Raw genomic sequence first — 19,718 nt, forward strand, 5'->3', positions numbered from 1 at the left:
ACAAGCTTATTTCGAAATCCCTTATTATTAGGTAGTTTAGAGTTTGACACAAACAACGGGGGAATTATGAAAATGATAAATATCTGGATATGACTGCAAGGCTGCATCTCTTTGTCTACTAGGGATGGGGGCGTGAGGAATCGATTACTCTAGCACTCGCTGTTCCAACTGAACTCCAGTGGAGTGGAGGCAATGTCATTATTACAAATGGTAACGGACTGTCTTGACTGACAATATTAACACATTGGGTGCCAAGCTCCGGGAGGGTCATCAAAGAGAAGTCGCCTATTCTCAGTCCTTGCCCCACAATGGTGGAATGAACTACCCACCCCAGTTAGGACAGCCGAAACACGTCCAATCTTTCGCCGTCGACTAAAGACTCACTTCTTCAACCATTATCTGAATTAAAAAAAAAAAAAAAAAAAAAAAAAAAAAAATCTAACCCTAACTAACCGTACTGTCATGCACTTGTCCTAATAAACTAACCTACACTGTAGCACTCAACACTTTGATGAACATTGTTACTCAGCTGATAGAGTTGTGCTCTTCCTGATGGCTTGTCGTACAGAACTTGTAAGTCGCTTTGGATAAAAGCGTCAGCTAAATGACTAAATGTAAATGTAATGACGAGAAATCTCGTTATTTAATCGCTATTTCTTTTATTAGCGATATCCATAATTTTTTCATCCATCCAGCCTCACGTTATCATTGGGACTGGCTCTGAGCTCGAAAAGGGCAAATACCACCCCCTATCGTCTCCCGGATGGTATTGCACCCATTGGAATGGAGTCGATGGGAATGCATCAGAAAAAAAACTCTGGGCTCCACATTTTACTTCTGAGGCATGTAACCCGAGACTATTGCATCCACTGAGGGCACTGGAAGAAGCGTTGATTAGGTGTTTCGAGGTATAACGTTGGATCAATAAACACGATCGATATTTGGAATGGCGATCAGGAATTGGATTAATCTTTTTGCAGAACATCTGATCTGAGGTAAGGACTTTATTTGACCAGTATTGGGTTAATCAGAGTTTTTTTTCACAGCGTTCACAACGTGTCTCCTGTGTGTGTACAGTGTGTGTGTGTAACGTTAGCGCCAGGCACGGCATAGATAGATTTTTCAGCCTGCTGAAGTACACATACTATCGATAATCTAGCGTTTATTTGAAAACGATTCATAAATAGGCCGAAAAATAACGTGTTTTGTGTATTCCAGTAAAGAGCTATTTTCACGAATTTTTCTGGAATCACTAGAAATCTTCAAAACTATACTCGTATTCAAAAAGGTATAAAACGGAAATGTACTGATGAAAAAACAATCAGTTTCATACATGTTGACTGCAAGCAAGTCATTGATAAGCGACGGGTTAAACTGGCTACCACGATAGCTATGAGCTAACTAACGTTACAAGCTCAAACACCTTATAACTACTACTATTGTCGTGTCCATAAGTTCCCTGGCAGAATACTTGTGAGGACAAAGGTATACAAACTACAAAGAGGAGAGAACCATTTTAAATCGGGCATTCATGCCGGCTAACAAGCTACACGTCGCGGCATGTTGATGGCACAATAGTAGCCCACTCGGTGCACTGACTGTGATGCACCGAGTGGGCTACTATTGTGCTATCAACATGCCGCGACGTGTAGCTTGCATGATGCGTGTGCAGTGCTTTGCCCCACAGGTCTGAGAAGAGGACCTGCACATGATTTTACTCGTTCCCCAAACTCCTCTACATGCCCCGATCTAAAATGGTTCACGACAGTAGACATAATGCTAACGTTAGCCAGCGCCATATAGCCAGTAGTACTAAGACCCGGACGGGCATAAGGCATAAGTTGCCTGAAGTGACGTCACGGCCGTGTTAGCGTCTGATACGCTTTTTGACTTGCTCCGTGCATGTTATTCGTGGGTGGACCTTTTTAACCCTTTCTGAGTGGCATTTCCGACATCAAATGAAAAAATAAATTATAATTAATTTAGATACCAATGATGTAAACTACCCATAATTGCAGAGTAGGGTTTAACCTGCAAGTTGGCCTTTAAGCCATCGAGAGAGAGAAAAACATTCCTCTACATCAGTGGTTCCCAAACTGGGGTGCGCGCACCCCTTGTGGTGCGCGAGCGCCCTCTAGGTGGTGCGTGACATGAAAAGACTAATGGTGGTTAAAAAAAAATGTCATACAAATCTTAGTCAAACCTTTAGTATTATGGATATTAAACATGCTGGCAGAGTATTGTCGTGAACATTTTAATTAAATAAAGAAATTCCCTATCCATAGGCGCCGTGGGAAGAGATAAAATAAAAAATTAAATCTGTGCAGGTCGGGAGGTGACAGGGGGTGCACGGCCAAAAAAGTTTGGGAACCGCTGCTCTACATTAATGCACCCGATCTTCCAGAATGATTCATGTACGAACACGTTGGCTCACACACTGATCTCAGCGCTGCATTAGTGGTGAGTGACTGATGATGCATGCTTGATTGCTCCCTGGCTGCACAGGCACCACACAGCACCCTACTGGCAAACAGGCAACACACTGGCAAACAGGCAACACACTGGCAAACAGGCACCCTACTGGCAACACTCTGGCAAACAGGCAACACTCTGGCAAACAGGCACCCTACTGGCAACACACTGGCAAACAGGCAACACTCTGGCAAACAGGCACCCTACTGGCAAACAGGCAACAGTCTGGCAAACAGGCAACACACTGGCAAACAGGCAACACACTGGAAAACAAGCCTGTCTATTCAGCTGCAACTGTTTCAATGTCTCGTCAATAGATGGCAGTCTTGCTGCGCACACACCAAATTTACATTTATTGTCATGTACAATATAACTGATGGGGCATACAGACCCTCATCTGCACCTTGTTGATCACACTGCCTACTTGCTCATATTCAGAGTTAATTACATTGTTTACACTGCCTATTTATTATTATTATTTTTATTTATTTTTTACTTTTCTACTGTACCATCATTTGTATTGCCTGTATTCTGTCTTGTACTATTACCCTGCCCATACCTGTATCTCCCCTTCCCCCTCCTGCTATGATTCCTGAATTTCCCCAAGGGGATCAATAAAGGGATATCTTATCTCATCTTAAACTGGATATATATTACTCTTGTATGAAATTTATAATAATAATAATAATAAAACATCAGACTTATATAGCGCCTTTCTGGATACTCAAAACACTTTACATGGTGGGGTTAAATAAAATAAAATAAAATAGAAAATTAATTTAATAAGTATTGAATTCATATTTAATTTAATAATGACAAGATGATTCAAATAGATACTTAAAATAGATTCGAGTCAACATGGGAGAAAAACATGGGTCTTTAGGGCCGCTGTGAATGTAGACAGTGTGGGGGCATGTTCTGTGTGGAAGTGCGTTCCAGAGAGAAGGGGTAGCGACAGTATGAAGGAGGAGGGCCGTGGTCACCTTGATGATGGGCGTGATGAACTCCTCCAGGAAGCTGTGCTGCAGCAGAGAGGGCCAGTTGTGGTGGATGAAGTTGATGAGCAGCCCCTTGATGTGGGAGCCGTCCAGATCCTGTTCCGTTCAGGAGGACAATGACAAGAGTCACACGAGAAGGGGTGACGATGATCATTTAATGATAATAAAATCATAACTACCTCATACTATCGTCTAACCATGTAACTCTGCATGACGGCATGTACAATGAGCTGAGCCCGTGTGCCTGTGAGGCTGTGAGCTGACCTGATCCGTCATGATCATCAGTCTGCCGTAGCGGAGGCTCTTCAGGGACTCCGGGTCGCTGTAGTTCTTCTTGTACTGGAGCCCCAGGATCTTGATGACGTTGTTGATCTCTGCGTTCTCCATGATCTAGCGGGGGGGGGGAGAGAGGAACAACATGCCGACTCAATGTCCTGCTTAAACTTGAATTTCCCCAAAAGGATTAATAAAGGAACACTTGACCTCCACTCAGAAACCTGCCTTCTGAATATTTTATAAAACACAAGATACTTGTGCCGTAATGATAAGGATAAACGCTGAATGAAGACCCAGCGTGTAGATAGATAGGCAGCGAGAGCAGCATATCACCAGGGTTATCAAGTGGGAAGTTAGGCCCACGACACCTCGGGAAGGCTCAACGGTGAGTTCCAGTGTCCCAGAACCACCCCCCTCCATGCTAGCTCCCACCTTTCCACGATATCCACACGCCGAACCTCAAAATATGTGTAAAAAATGCTTTAAGATGGCCGCGGTCCGTCCAACGGTGCAACGTGTATGGCCTTTCCACTCGACGCCACACCGTGGGACAGGCACCGGCACGGCACCGAGGAGCTGCCGCTTGGCCCCCAGAGAGACGGAGGACTCACCTGTTTGTGAGAAGCCTCCCGGACGTTGAGCATTTTGCCCCGGAGAGGGAAGACGCCGTAGCGGTCCCTGCCCACCACGCCCAGCCCCGACACGGCCAGCGTCTTGGCCGAGTCTCCCTCCGTCAGGATCAGCGTGCAGGTACTCGAGTTCTTCCCACCTGGACACAACCTTTAAATCAGTGCCTTTTTCCTCTGGTAAATGGACTGCATTCATATTAGTGCTTTTATCCTCACGGTCACTCACACAACGGCAGAGGTGCCAACCTGCTCATCGGGGGCAATTAGGGGTTAAGTGTCTTGCTCAAAGACACTTCGACAAGCTGCCTGGGAGGAGCGGGAATCGAACCGGGGTAGGCTTGGGCGGTATGACGGTATTAAGGTATACCAGGGTATTTAGAAATACCTACGGTATTGATTTTCAATACCGTCCGTCACCGTCAAAATCACAGATGCGCTTCAGTTTCTATAACAGTGAAACGGAGTTTTGAGTGTAGTGCACACACTGAGTGTAGTGCACACACTCGCCAGCAGAGGGCGAGACCGCTCTAGTGGAGCGAGTGGGTCACAACGGTGTAATGTTGCGACAGTGCTGTGAAAATACCGTAAAGCGTTGTGACGAGAGCAGTGTTGTTGTGGTCCTTGTGGAGCAATCAGTCTCTTATTATATGTGAACTAAAGAGTACAAGGTTTACACAACATCCCCCACCCGCCTTTTTATTGTATTTGTACCGTCCTGTACTATCCGCTGTCAGCTGTTTATCTCTCTCTGTGAGCTACTGAGCTTGAATAAATAGCGTTAGCTCACGTTAGTAGCGTTAGCTCTGCGGCTAATCTTGGATTACCCTGAACTAAATCAATGGCTAGGTTATAAAGCATTCGAGTAGTTTTTACTGCACATAGAAGTAGCCAAACAACGGGAGCATTTCGGGAGCATATGACCAAAACCCAGGCAATTTCTAGCCCTTAAGGAATCAAATAGTCTGCCATGGCTATAGGCTAGATGCTAACGCTAAAACGGTGCAGGCTTCTACCGGTGCGGGACGGGACTATCATTCTGAGAGCTGGCGATGATTTGTTTACTTGGTAACACGTAACTGCAGAGTGGAGGGACTGGGAGACCCATGTCACTAACCAAACACTACATCAGTGATGGCTGTCGGAATGTAGAGCCATTTAACACATATTTTAACAATGTAGACCACTTCTTTTAACAAACAGAAAAATACCACTTACAGCATTTTTTATAATCTCTTTTGACTACTAGGGATGGGCGTGAGTAATTGAAATTTTAATTCCAGACTAGGGGTGGGACATTCAATACTGCGATATATCGTCGTACTTCCTCTTGCGACATATTATATAATTGTATTTATTATTATTATGATATAAATTATGATATACATTTCTACCACCCCCCCCCCCCCCCACCCCCCCCTCAACAATCCCATTTTACTGCAATAGAAATGAGGTGAACAGACTGAAAACATTATCTTAGGATTAGATGAAACCGATGATGTATATATATCTTTATTGGTATGGTTACAAAGTTTTCCATTGGGGACATAAATCAATAGTTACTAATAATCAAGTTGGGGTCAGATAAGCTTCCATGTCAATTCTGTGAATAAATACATAATTCCAGCTTTTTGTCCTTTTATGGGTGTCTTATTATTACCGGGACATAGCGTAGATTAAATCTCTTGCAATATATCGATTATCACCATCGAGGGCCAAATTAGTCACAGTATCCAGGGTTCCCACAGACATTGCTAAATGAAATTCAAGGACTTAAGGATTTAGTTTTCCAAGCACTATTTTTAAAGCATCTTCTTGGCCTGCTTGCCAGCTATGGCAAGCTGTTTTCAAGGAATTCCAGGCCTAGACTTTTATTTTTTATTTTTATCAAGCACTTTAAGGACCATGTGCGAACCCTGCATATGTCAGTCACCCCTATTCCACGACCAGGGAATTACACGTTTCTAGGCCTGCATAGAACACCCAGTGACGGAGCTCCACGACATTAATAAGCAGGTAGAACCCCACATCACTACGATACCTGCGTCGTTGGCGTCGTCCAGCTTGGGCACTCCTTTGATCTTGGTGTGTTTGACCGCCGAGCACTTCTTGTTGAGCTGTGTCTGAGCCTTGAACTTCACCCAGTTCATGATGCTCTCCACAATCCCACAGGTGGTGGCCTGGATGGAACGGTAAAGAAATGGCGCATTTATATAGCAGCTTTTATCCAAATCGCTTTACAATTTGTTCCTCACATTTTACCCATTTACTCACACACCGACAGTGGAGGGGGCCGTGCAAGGTGCCGACCTGCTCATCGGGAGCAGTTAGGGGTTAAGCGTCTTGCTCAAGGACACTTCGACACGCTGCCCGGGAAGGGGGGGGGCTAACCAGGAACTGTCACCCCGTGGAGCCAATGAGATTAGGGCTGTCGCGGTATGACATTTTCTCACCGCGGTTTTGTGTGTGGCTCATCGCGGGATGCGGTGGTACCACACATTTTTTTTAATTATTATTATTATTATATATTAGGGCTGTCCCCGACTAAGGATTTGGATAGTCGACTATGATGGACGAAATGTGCCGATAGCCGATTATAAAAAAAAATATATATATTTTTTTTTAAGTATAATGGTATATATTTTTTAATCATTCCATTTGGGCTGTGGGGGGTGCTTAATGTCTGAAGGAGTCGACTGAGAGACCGTTTCTCATGTCAAGAATGTGATGCTTTTATTGCACTCTCTGAAATATTCCTCCAGCAATGTTGTAAGTGTTGAGGTTGAAGGGGGTTGTATACAGACTCAGAGCTCAGGGAGTCCAGCTAACAGAACCCGACCATAATCACAAGGCCTTGGGAGTTTGTTACATGATTACTGTAAAGAGTAGTCGTCTACCTGTTTGATGAACTTGTCCGTGAGGGAGCAGGAGGAGCCAAACTTCTTCGCCTGCAGCGTCATGTTCTCCTTGGTCTGCGAGTCGAAGGTGGGGTTCTCGATCAGGCAGTTGACGAACAGCCACATGTGATTCTTCACCTAGGAGTCGAGAAGGTGTACAAGTGTTAGACCTTCATCCAGACGGGTGACAGAACAGTAAGACTTTTTAATATCACTTAGAGCAGAATTTAATACCAATTTCCCAGCCATACTAGCAAAAAGAACACATAGCGACACAGAACTGGCGGTTGCACATGACAATTTAAATGATTGCGTGTTCCATACAAGCTCTCGTCAGACGCACCCAAGCCTCCGGTAGCACCACAAAAAAACAACGACTTGAGCATTATGAATTTAATACTTTTTAAAACAGCCGGGAAAATACCTATAGTAATTACATTTAAAGGGGACATGCATTATAAATGGCTTTTTCCAGTGTTTAGCATTGTTATATAGTAATAGGGGTTTGTATCAATGGGTCTGTGTCTATAAATACCATATTGGCGGATTGCTCTCATTCAGTTGAGACAATTTCCTCCTCCAGTTAATTAGGTCATTCTGATTTGACTCGCTCGGTGACGTAACTGGGAGCTGGTGGAGCTGATTGTGATCTGATTGGCTCTGTGGTTGTAGCGCATAGTGAAAACCGACACTTCCTCAAATGGGAGGCAGAGAGCGAGAGAGAGAGGGAGAAACAGATAGAGACTCATACGCTGCGTTTCTCTGAGCGATCTCTCCTCAGCTGTCTGCCCCTGCTTAGTTTACACACACACTCGCTACAGAGCACACGCGCATCGCGCTGTTGTCTCCGTCTGTCTCTCTCCCCCTCCATCTCTCGAGTCGGGAGCACTAGCATATCACTGTAATATCTTTGCGCCTGCTCCCACGCTCACGCCCGTATTCCGATCAATAATAATCAGAGGTATATATTGTCATTTGAAACAAGTTGCCAATGCATTGTCCCGTGGGATTATGCCCCCCCCCCCCCCCCCCCCCGCAGCTGGTATCCCCCTCAGTCTCTCTCTATCTCTCTCTGTGCCAGTCGCAGACTGTGTGGATGACTGTCACTCAAAGTGCTTATGGGCGGAGCCAGGCCAACACAGCCTGAAATCCAAAGTGAGAAAAATGTGGTTTTTGAGTACTTAAAATATAAAACAATGAATTTTTTTGAATAAAATCTTACAGATGTGTTCAATAGACTCACAGGAATTGTGTAAAGTTGCCCAAATAGTGCTAGGAATAGCAATGCATGTCCCCTTTAAGACGTTTTTTTAATACCTTTAACCTGTTAAGCCCTATTTTCTGAAAATCCGCCTAAAAATACATACCTAAGTAAATGGAAGAATGCTCCACTTCTACAAGGTCCATTTGCATGTTCTTGGTATCTAGGGACGTCTATGGATCTCAGGGAATGTATTCCCAGTGTCAGAAATATTGTGTCTGTTTCTAGGCTTGAGTAAATTGTGATGAAACAAAGAGAATATAAATTATGATTTTTCTTTGCATCTTTGACGGTGAATGACCATGCTAAAAATGACCAGACATGAAAAACTGCCACTGAGCTCGTTCAACACCTTCTTGAGATCACGTGTACAAAATATCTAAGCAAATTAATAAAGGGAAGATGATTACAAACAAAATGGCGGCGCGGAGCTTTTAGCGTCTATATTCGCTCGTTTATGAATGGATTTCCTAAACTGATATTTCACTAATAACACTTTAACCTATTGGTAAACAAACGTATTGCTTAAAATATACACTATGACTGCTGTTGACAGGATTAGGGTCTTTACTCTTGGCTACATTTGAAGAAGAAAATAAATGAAACATTAATCCATACAGTCTGTAGACATGGATTTATGGCTTGGGTCCGGTACCGGACCCATCAGGCTTAAGAGGTTAGGCCTAAAAATTGAGAATTATGAAATTAATACTTTTTTAAAAGACAGTCACAGCAAACACACCAGTTCAGGGAAACGGTAGTGAGTTTATGGCGAGGTGACAGTGGCCGTACCTGGAAAGGCTTGACGACCACTCCAGCCTTGTTCTTCCTTTTCACCACGTCAATGAGCTTGGCCACCACCTGGTCGGCCACGTAGTCCGTGTGTCTCCCGCCCTGGAAACCAGAGTCAAATCAAAATCAAACACGTTAACACGACACACGTTATTATGTCCCCATGGGCCGGACACGTCTTCTTTAAACAAGGCAAGAAGAAACATCACAATAAATCAAGAACAAAACAAAAAAGCACCATCAAATCCAGAATAAAATGTAAAATAAATAAATGCAACAATCCCAGACATACCCCACGCGAAGGTAAGGAAAAACTCACTAGAAACCTAGCAATAGGAAAAAAGCACCACAGGCAATGTGGAGGGGAGAAACCTTAGAAGGGCCGTTCAAAGGGGGGGATCTCCCTTCTTGGATGTCGGCGATAGTAGTGTTGCTATAAAACAGGCGATACAGTTGGTAAGTATGTACATATAAGTGTAATAAAACACTGCATCTAAAAAAGATTAAAACAGCGGTTGCCATTTGTGCATTTCCAAACTGTGCCAACGTCTTGTAGCCCACTTTGCGTAGCATTCATAGACGGATATGCCGTTCCATGAGTGGAGAGACCTGCTGCAGAGGATGTAGAGTGGATGTAATTTCAAATTTCAACTGACTGTTTTGACTGACAATAAGCATATTGCATCGTTATGTCCGCGAAGCACGACGTAAAAAAAACTCAGTGTGTGTGACTCCGCACAATATCTCTCACTATTGCCGCTTCCGTGCCCTTTAAGATGCGTTCTAAAAACAGATTTCTTCATGAGAGTCCTCGATCTGGGAAGACGTTACTCGCGCCGCTCCCTGGCGGTTACCTTGGTGGTGGCGATGCTGTTGACGAAGCTGACTTGCTGGAAGCCCTTCTCGCTGGTGGTGAGGCAGACCTCCCAGCGGTCGTTCACCACCTCGTGGATCACCTGGAGCGGCCCGCCCAACTCGTCTACCTTGTCCTTCAGGTACATGTCCACGTAGCTACGGAACCCTGTCACCTGAAGTGGGGGAGAGGAGGACGTCTTAGCTTTGTAAATGGTGCATTTATATAGCGCTTTTATCCAACACATTTATCCAGACATGAATATATATTAAAAAGAAATCATAAAAAGTTATATTTCTGGCTGCCCCCAGACTTTTTAAGACTCTGCAGATACCCTGAATCTAAGTGTTTCCCATATAGGTTCATGTTATTATTTCTAGTGGCTGCAGGCTGGGAGGAGTAAGACACACAGGAAGGAGCCTTGCATATACAACACAAGGGCAGCTTTTAACGTGTCATTTATCATTTTTAACAAATGCTCCTGTGCGATACTGTGATCGGGCCACCGCTACGTAGATCTGTGCAAATGAAATGTAAGACTTTTTTTTAACGCCCCTGTATTAGAAGTAGCACGGTAACTCACGGGTAACCTCTTGCCATTGAAGAAGACGCGGACCCCCTTGGAGGAGCCGGCGATGTCGTAGGCCCGCCTGGTCATGAGGGCCACCGTGTCCTTGTCCAGGGAGGTCATCTTGAACTTGGGCAGGTCCGGCTGGAAGGTGATGCAGGTCCACTCGTCCCCCTCGAAGCTCCTGATCTTAGAGTCCCCGGTCCGGCCCATGTTGTCATACCAGGTCTGCGGGGAACACAAGGCGCCGTTACGGTCGGGGGTTTAAGGCTATGTGCCGGGCAGTATATACTTTTATCTTCTCCGTTGCTTGATTAATTTGGATTAAAATAGAATTAAAATGTAAAATACATATTGTAAAAATAATAGTTAAGGGAAAATACATTTTATATTTACAAAACGATATTCGCATAAACTATATATACGGTATATTAGATATTTTTTTAATAATTTAACTATTCAAATATAATCGAAAATAGATGCCCATCCCTAGTAAATATATATATACACACACATGTATGCGTGTGTCATGAATAGCGACTATGCCAGATCTCTTCTCTTGCTAAAAGGTTTCCGTTTGTCATTTAGGTGACACTTTTATCCAAAGCGACTTACAAGGTCAGCAGTGTTTCTATATATTAGAACGTGTCTGAAGTATATTAAAACGTTATTTGAAAAAATATATATAACATGAAGTCCAAATTCCATTTGGATACTGTATCCCACTTCCCAATCTAATAAGTACTAAAGTTACGGTGATAAGCCACTAAAAGTAAACAGGACCCATGGTGCCGTCTTGCAGTTGTACAAATGTTACCGTGATAAGCAACTAAAAGTAAACGGGACTCGCGGCCGGGTAGCGCAGCGGACTAAGCGTCTGTCTACCACCACAGAGCCAGTAGGATCGAATCCGGCTGTGGTGCCTCCGGCTTGGCCGACCGTCCATACTAACACAATTGGCAGTGTTAGCGGGTGGGAAGCCGGCGAGGGTGGGTCCTGGTCGTTGTAAACAGCGACTCCTACAGTTCGGTCGGGGCACCTGCACAGCAAGGGAAGGATCTAGGAGAGGTAGTGTGACCTTCCACACGTTACACTCTCTCAGTGAGAGTCTGCGCTGCCAGATGAAAAGAAGCGGTGGGCTGGGTACACATGTGTCAGAGGAAGCATGTGATAGTCTCCGCCCTCCCAAACCGACGGTAGGGGGTAGAGTGCGCAACAACCAGGAAGGGGATTGGGAATTGGCATAACGAATAACATTGGGATGGGAGACAAACGGAAAAAGAAGGGGGGGAAAAAAGATAATACAAATTTAAAAAGTAAACGGGACTCATGGTGCTGTCTTACAGTTGTACTAAAGTTACCGTGATAAGCCACTAAAAGTAAACGGGACTCATGGTGCCGTCTTGCAGTTGTACTAAAGTTACCGTGATAAGCCACTAAAAGTAAACGGGACTCATGGTGCCGTCTTGCAGTTGTACTAAAGTTACCGTGATAAGCCACTAAAAGTAAACGGGACTCATGGTGCCGTCTTGCAGTTATACTAAAGTTACCGTGATAAGCCACTAAAAGTAAACAGGACTCATGGTGCCGTCTTGCAGTTATACTAAAGTTACCGTGATAAGCCACTAAAAGTAAACAGGACTCATGGTGCCGTCTTGCAGTTGTACTAAAGTTACCGTGATAAGCCACTAAAAGTAAACGGGACTCATGGTGCCGTCTTGCAGTTGTATAAATGTTACCGATAAGCCACTAAAAGTAAACAGGACTCATGGTGCTGTCTTACAGTTATACTAAAGTTACTGTGATAAGCCACTAAAAGTAAACAGGACTCATGGTGCCGTCTTACATTAAGCTATTCTGTCAATGAGCTTCAGTGTGAACTGAGGTTGATGTCAATCTAATGCTTGCGGGTGACACCACTAGTTTCCAAGGCTTCTGGAATATCTGGTGGCATTAAGTTAGACCTTTCACAGCATCGCAAACGTCCTAAAGTGCGAGTGAATTAATACTCTACATATCCCTTACCTACTCTTACTAATTACGCTACTGGCCAGTATGTCTACCATAGTGTCTTTATATACCTGTATCACTGTACATATTAATACTACAACTCTGTACATACATGTGTGTGACTAGCACTATACTCAGTAGTACTCATTTATATATCTTATACCCAGTTTAACCACCTCTACATTGTATATATTACTTGTATATATTACTATTGCACTTTACCGTTACATTTGCACTCTGGTTGGATGCCAAGACTTATTTCCGTCATACCGTGTTGTGCTGTAAGATGACAATCATTTTTAAACTAATCTTAATTAGAGCCTTGCAGATTAAGCCGATTAAGAATTATGTTCTGGTCCAGTCTTCTCCCCACCTGCTTAAAGGTCTTCTTGGACTCCTTACAGGACGTCTCTACGGTGAACTTGGTGCTGAAGATGTTGCACAGCTTAGCACCATACCCGTTGCGTCCACCTAGAATTCAAAGAACAGAGACGAAGATATTGGCTGTGCGCATCTTTAAAAAGCAATCTTCTAGTCACCTCTCTAAGAAAACACTGAACACCTGCATATCAGGTTTCCAACAAAGGCCTTTGGAATATCTGGTTCCAGGGGTGGCATTAAGTTGGGCCTTTCAAGGCGGAATAGAAAGCGTCCTCGGTTAACCTTACCCAGGGTTCCCACAGACACACAAGTACTTTTCTAAGCACAACTTTTTTTTTACGGGCATTTAAAAAGATATAATTCACTTTTAAATGCTGTTTTTTTATAGAAAATAATATGTATGGCTTAAAACCAATTTCCGACAATTAGTGACACTTTAAATAAAAAATATATAATTTCTTGATTCAGAACAATTTTATCATGGATGAACAAAACTTTCAATGCGAATGGTTGATTTGAATTCCAATGACTTTTTAAGCACCCTGTTAAAAAAAATTTGCTGTTTTCAAGGAATTCAAGGCCTTGACTTTTTGGTTAAAAATAAATCAAGAACTTTAAGCACTTCAAGGACCTTGTGCAAACCCTCCTTACCCGTGACTTTCTTCTGCTCGTCGTCGTAGTTACTGGAGGTGAGGAGCTGTCCAAAGATGAGAGCGGGGACAAAGACCTTCTCCACCTTGTGCTCCACCACAGGGATACCCTTCCCATTGTTCCACACGCTGATGGTATTGTTCTCACTGAGACAGCAGAGCGAACACACACATCAGCAAGGCTAGCAGGGCTCGGGGAAAATTATCTATAATAAGTATTTGACAATTGACAATCCCATTTTGCTGCAATAAAGTAATCTTGAATCAAAGTTAGATTGAAAATGTCATCTTAAAATATGATAAATACACGTTTTTATTGCAGTAGTATATATATATTAGAGGTGGGCATAGATTATTATTTTTTTAATCTAGATAAATCCATCTGTAATCCTGGAGTTAATCTAGATTAAAATGGCTCATTTCAAGTCTGCCGAAAAAGGCATTCAAAATATGTGTGTTCTACCCAAATAATGACCAGAAGTAAGTCCTTACTTTTTATTCCTCCTTACGTTTCTCAGGCCAGGTGGCCCATTACACCATGAGCCCATCTCCCGTTTCCAAAATGCATTAGACGGTTTGAAAAAGCTGTTTTGCTATGATAATTGGTAATGAAATATCAAAATAATGTTCAATAAGATGTACTTGTGTTTAATAAATTGGATGGGTCTTGGGCGGCTAGGTGGTGCAGTGGGCAAGGCGCTCACCACCAATGCAGGAGACGCTGGTTTCGAGCCCAGCTCTCCGCATTGCATTCAGCTTTGCTGGTCGTTCATACTAATACATTTGGCAGTATTAGGGGGTGGGAAGCTGATGGGTGGGGATCGGACGTTGTGGACAGCGACTCCTACAGGTCGGTTGGTGCGCCTGCGCAGTAGAATCAGGAAGCGACGGGGGCGGCGTCCTCCAATTTTGGTATACGAGTGAATCAATGAATATACATACGTTTAAGCAGCATAATCCTGTATTAGCTACTACACAGACCAACAGATCAATGCCATTTTTAACAAATTGCAGCAGTTTTTATATTTATATTATATATATATATAGCGCAAAGGACCTTTAGTAAACTCAAGCACTTTCGAGGTAAAAGTAAAACACAGTACTTTCAAGTACATTCCAGAACAGTTGACCATTGGGGGGGGGAAAACTCTTGATTGATCTCAATTTCTCTTATTTACATTTTCTTTATGAACAAACCAGACTAATTTGAGATGTATTATACTTTATACTTATATAGCACATGCATGAGTCTGGTCTCCTTTGAAAGGTATACATTCTTACATAATAAAGAAAAATAATCATGCGATTAAATGCATACATTTTACCTTTAATTCTTTCTGTAGTTAATTAATCAAAATTAATGTGATAAAGTCCCAGCCCTAATATATATATATATATTTTTGTATTGTAGATGTTGACAGTTTTCCGTTAGGGATGTAATTTGTAGATTGTGATATTACAATATGGTGACTAGTATGGTGATAATATGGCATCACAGGGCCTCTGGTGATCACCACCCCTACAGGCGAGCGGCACGGAGATGACCAGGTTAAAGTATGCATTGTCATCGTTACTCACGAGTCAATGGTGATCTTGATGCAGTTCATGTTCTTATCCCTCTGCTTGTTGTCAGCAGCGTTCACTGCAGGGGCGGAAATCACAACATTTGTCAGTTGGTATCATGTGCATTTATTTTATGTTTTCTGCAGGTTTCAACAAGTTACATTTAAGACTTTTTAATACCACTTAGAGCTCAATTTAATACCAATTTCACGACCGTACTAGCCAAAAAAACCAACACAGCGACACTGAACTAGCAGCTGCACTTGCACGCCTATTTACATTTGTGCGTGTTCCATACAAGCTATCGCCAGGTGCACCAAGCTCGCAAGCAAAAAAACAACGACTTAAATACAAATACATTTCATATTATTTAATCCCCAAACAGCTGGGCTGCCACCCCAAAATGTAATACCTGTGCAAATGAAATGTAATACTTATTTTTTATTTTTTTTTATCTACTTTTTCTCCCATCCCAATTTCGTATAGTCCAATTCTACCCTCCCCTGTCTCGAACGCTGTTAGGCCATGCCTCCCACAGGGCGGCTGCAATGTGGACGAAGCCTTGCATCACGTGTCCCCTCCGGTACTCGAGGAAGCAGCAGTCGCATCTTTTCACCTGCACAGCGCGATCTCTCAGCGTCGGGGGTCTGCGTGGGAGGGACACGCCGCCCCCCGTCGCTTCCTGATTCTGCTGCGCAGGCGCACCAACCGACCTGTAGGAGTCACTGTCCACAACGTCCGATCCCCGCCCATCAGCTTCCCACCCCTAACACTGCCAATTGTGTTAGTATGAACGACCAGCCAAGCTGATAGCAATGCGGAGAGCTGGGCTCAAACCCAGCGTCTCCTGCATTGGTGGTAAGGGCCTTGCCCACTGCACCACCTAGCCGCCCCCAAATGTAATACTTTTTAATACCTTGTATGGCATTAAATTGAGAATGATGAATTGAATACTTTTTAATACCCGGCAGATACCCTGGTGTTCTTTAATCGCATACGCGGTTCAAGACAACAGTGTTCTGCTAGAGCTTTTACTCACCAAGGATCTCGTCAAAGATTTTATAGAGCCCTGGTACGAAGGTCACATCTCTGCAGTTCAGTCCTCCTTCTTCTTCATCATACACCCACAGTTGCTGATAATAATGCAAGAGATCAGTTACATTTCATGACCAATATCACGATTGAGACAGATGCAGGGCCTTCCGCTAATCAATGGTATAGGGGAGCAGTGCCACTATGAATACTTGACTAATACATGATTGCTTTGTCCTCTGCGTGTGTGTGTGTGTGCATGTGTTTTTGTAGTCAACGGTAAAATATTGTACAACCTTATACACTGTACTTAATAACTTAGTTGGAACTTACCCTTGTGTTTGCCATTTTATTGAAATTATGTTACAGGAAATTACAGCAAATGGCTTCTTTGTTGCATTATTTTGCTTCCTGGACAGGGGGCACAGTCCACCTCCGGACCACACTCTAGTTGCACCAACTTGTTCTAAAATCCTGGGGAAAGCCCTGGATATACTAGGGATGGGCATGACTCGAAGCTATGAGAAAATCGACTTAAATTAATAATTTTTATGAAAAAAAGATTAAAAAAAGAATTACATATTTGTTTCACATGCATGTGTAAGATTTTATAACCGTTTGTTGGTTTCCTTAATCATCTACGTGAATGAAAAAAAAAAGGGGATTTCAAATTCAAATCAAGTCACTTTTGCTTTTATTTCTAGCATGAGACACATTTCTTGGTATCAGATTTAGGGGAAACTCTCTGCTACCCTGTTTTAGCTTGTAAACTGACGATGTGTGACGCCTAGGGCTGTCCCTGACTAAGGATTTGGATGGTCGACTATGATTGGCAAAAAAGAAAAAAAAGTATAAAAATTTTCCATTTGGGCTGTGGGGGGTGCTTAATGTCTGAAGGAGTCGACTGAAGGCTTCTTGTCCTCTGCAAAAGCATGCAATTGGTCCACTGATGGACACATCTTGATATTTGTCTAGTCTAGTGTGTTCATTAGATGGGTGAAATCCTCTTTCAGTGCCTCTGTGCCTGTTTTCTTAGACAGTTAGCCTCTGGTATGCGTGCCATTAGCGTTAGCCACGCTTCTAGGCCTCTTTTCTTTTGGAAAGAATGATAAAAAAAAACAAAAAAATAAAAAAAATAATTTAATTTATATTCGACTAAGAGGTTGGCCAGTCGACTATGGCTCCTTTCGCCCGATTAGTCGACTAATAGGAGTCAGCCCTAGTGACGCCAGTATCACCATCAGTGCAATAATAATAATAATAATAATAATAATAATAATAATAATAAGGCTCTTGTGATGTACCTGTGTGACAGGCTCCACTGAGCCGATGTAGGAGTCGGGTCTGAGCAGGATGTGCTCCAGCTGAGTCTTCTTCTGGTAGATCCTCTCCACGGACATACGCTTTGGGTCCTTCGCAACCTTCGTCAGTGGCTTGTTATCAAACAAGTTCTGTTGCAAGACAACACACATAAATGGTAAATGGTGCATTTATCACTGACAAACATCAATTCATCTCCCTCTCCGGCCACACCTCCTCCCCCTCCCCAGTCACACAGGGGGTCCCCCCCAAGGCTCAGTCCTCGGCCCCCTGCTCTTCATCACGTCATTCGTAAATACCACCTCAACTTCCACTGCATTTACATCAGCATACAATCCCCCCACAGCCCTCCCCTTTTTCACGAGCTGCACCCAGACTTTGGAACACTCAAGACTGTCCGAGACTTCCCTCACTCTCCACCTTTAAATCCCGACTCAAAACCAACCTGTTCTCCGAAGCATACAACTTTCGCTACCCATAACAACCCTCCTCCAACTAGGGCTGCATGATTTTGGGAAATAATCTAAGTGCGATTTTTCTGACCGATATTGCGATTACATTTGCGATTATAATTTCTTTTTTTAAGCAGCCCCACAGAGGTTTATTGTAAAATGCGGCTTGCATCTGGCCTACGCGGTAGGTCTGTTCGGGACACAGTCTGAAAATGTTTCTTTTTACCTGGGAATCAACGGTACCTTTTTTTCTGTACTTTACTCTCCCTCTCTGAAGTCTAAAATTCACAACACACTATCTAAAACCCCTTACCTCCCTCTCCCAAACTGTTCCTACAAAAAAAAGAATTTATGTTGCATGATCATGTATATTTATTTTGTATTCTATTTTTTTTTTATTTTTTTTTTTTTATTTTTTTTTTTTAAACATCAACATTACCTGGCTCCGATGTCAGACCGAGACGCGTGCACACACACAGAAAAGGAGAATGGCTTAAATTATTTTAGAATACTTCAGCTAATGAAGTTAAATGTTTATTATCATCAACTATCCAGTTCGTTTTTATAGTGCAACGTTTTTCTACTTTTCTACATTAATTGAACCAGTAGAGAGAGAGATGCCCCCCAACGACCAGAATACCACCCCACCGGCTTCCCTCCCGCTGACTCTGCCGGTCAAGCCGGAGGCAACGCTGACAGCCGGATTCGATACCGGTGTCTCTTGCGTTGGTGACGAGCGCTTAGACCGCTGCGCCACCCAGCGTCTTTGGGTTCTTGAAAAGTGCTTTATAAATAAAATGTGTTATTATTATTATTTATAGAACAGCTTTTATCCAAAGCTCTTTACAATTTGTTCTTCACACACCGACGGCGACCATGCAAGGTAGCGACCTGCTCATCGGGAGCAATTAGGGGCTAAGTGTCTTGCTCAAGGACACTTCAACACGCTACGCGGGAGGAGCGGGAATCGAAACGGGAACCTCCGGATTACCAGACGACTGCTCTACCTCCCAAACCACATCATGAAATTTGTCACGATTAAAGATGTTGCCCCTAGAGATGTTCAAATACCATTTTTTCCTTCGCGATCAGATTCCGATACCTAAGCTTTGGGTATCGGCCGATACTGATGCGATACCAGTGCATACATAAAAAGAATTTTTTTATTACGTATATAAATTATAGTTTTTTTTTACAGCTACAGATACTGTTTTATATATACTGTTTTTAAGTAATAACTGGAAAGTAATGGTATTTATTCAACACCAGATGATTGTATAGATTAGTATTAGTATCATTAATTGACAGGCTGCTCTGTTTTTGTTAGATCCTAGCAGAGGCTCTGGCTAGTAGTAATGTGTATGTTGTGATTTTTAATGGACAATAAATATTCAACATTCTCTTTTGAGACTCCGCCTCAGACTCTTATCATTTGGCAATAAAAGCTAAATATTGTCACTGGTATGGCTGTCCGCATTATGTCATCAATTGTCGATCAGTGACGACACAGGTTAGCCACGTTAACGTGAGCTAGGTTAGCTAGCGTGAGCTAGGTTAGCTAGCGTGA

General features: G+C 43.1%; 1 protein-coding gene across 2 annotated transcripts in view; it reads right to left on the minus strand.

The window, feature by feature from the left end:
- Window positions 1–19,718, minus strand: part of top2a (DNA topoisomerase II alpha) — an 83,162-nt gene that overhangs the window by 58,409 nt on the left and 5,035 nt on the right. For both annotated transcript variants that reach the window (XM_084323517.1, XM_084323516.1), the window contains exons 2-14: window positions 17,684–17,830; window positions 16,387–16,480; window positions 15,363–15,426; window positions 13,786–13,931; window positions 13,127–13,224; window positions 10,759–10,971; window positions 10,177–10,350; window positions 9,323–9,424; window positions 7,270–7,407; window positions 6,414–6,552; window positions 4,358–4,515; window positions 3,735–3,860; window positions 3,456–3,566 (exon numbers count right to left, since the gene is read on the minus strand). In XM_084323517.1, the coding sequence (XP_084179643.1) occupies window positions 3,456–3,566; window positions 3,735–3,860; window positions 4,358–4,515; window positions 6,414–6,552; window positions 7,270–7,407; window positions 9,323–9,424; window positions 10,177–10,350; window positions 10,759–10,971; window positions 13,127–13,224; window positions 13,786–13,931; window positions 15,363–15,426; window positions 16,387–16,480; window positions 17,684–17,830 (1,710 nt within the window). The remainder of the gene's footprint in view (window positions 1–3,455; window positions 3,567–3,734; window positions 3,861–4,357; window positions 4,516–6,413; window positions 6,553–7,269; window positions 7,408–9,322; window positions 9,425–10,176; window positions 10,351–10,758; window positions 10,972–13,126; window positions 13,225–13,785; window positions 13,932–15,362; window positions 15,427–16,386; window positions 16,481–17,683; window positions 17,831–19,718) is intronic.

This window comes from Notolepis coatsorum (assembly GCF_963971535.1).
Source record: "Notolepis coatsorum genome assembly, chromosome: 10".
Lineage (NCBI taxonomy): Eukaryota > Metazoa > Chordata > Actinopteri > Aulopiformes > Paralepididae > Notolepis > Notolepis coatsorum.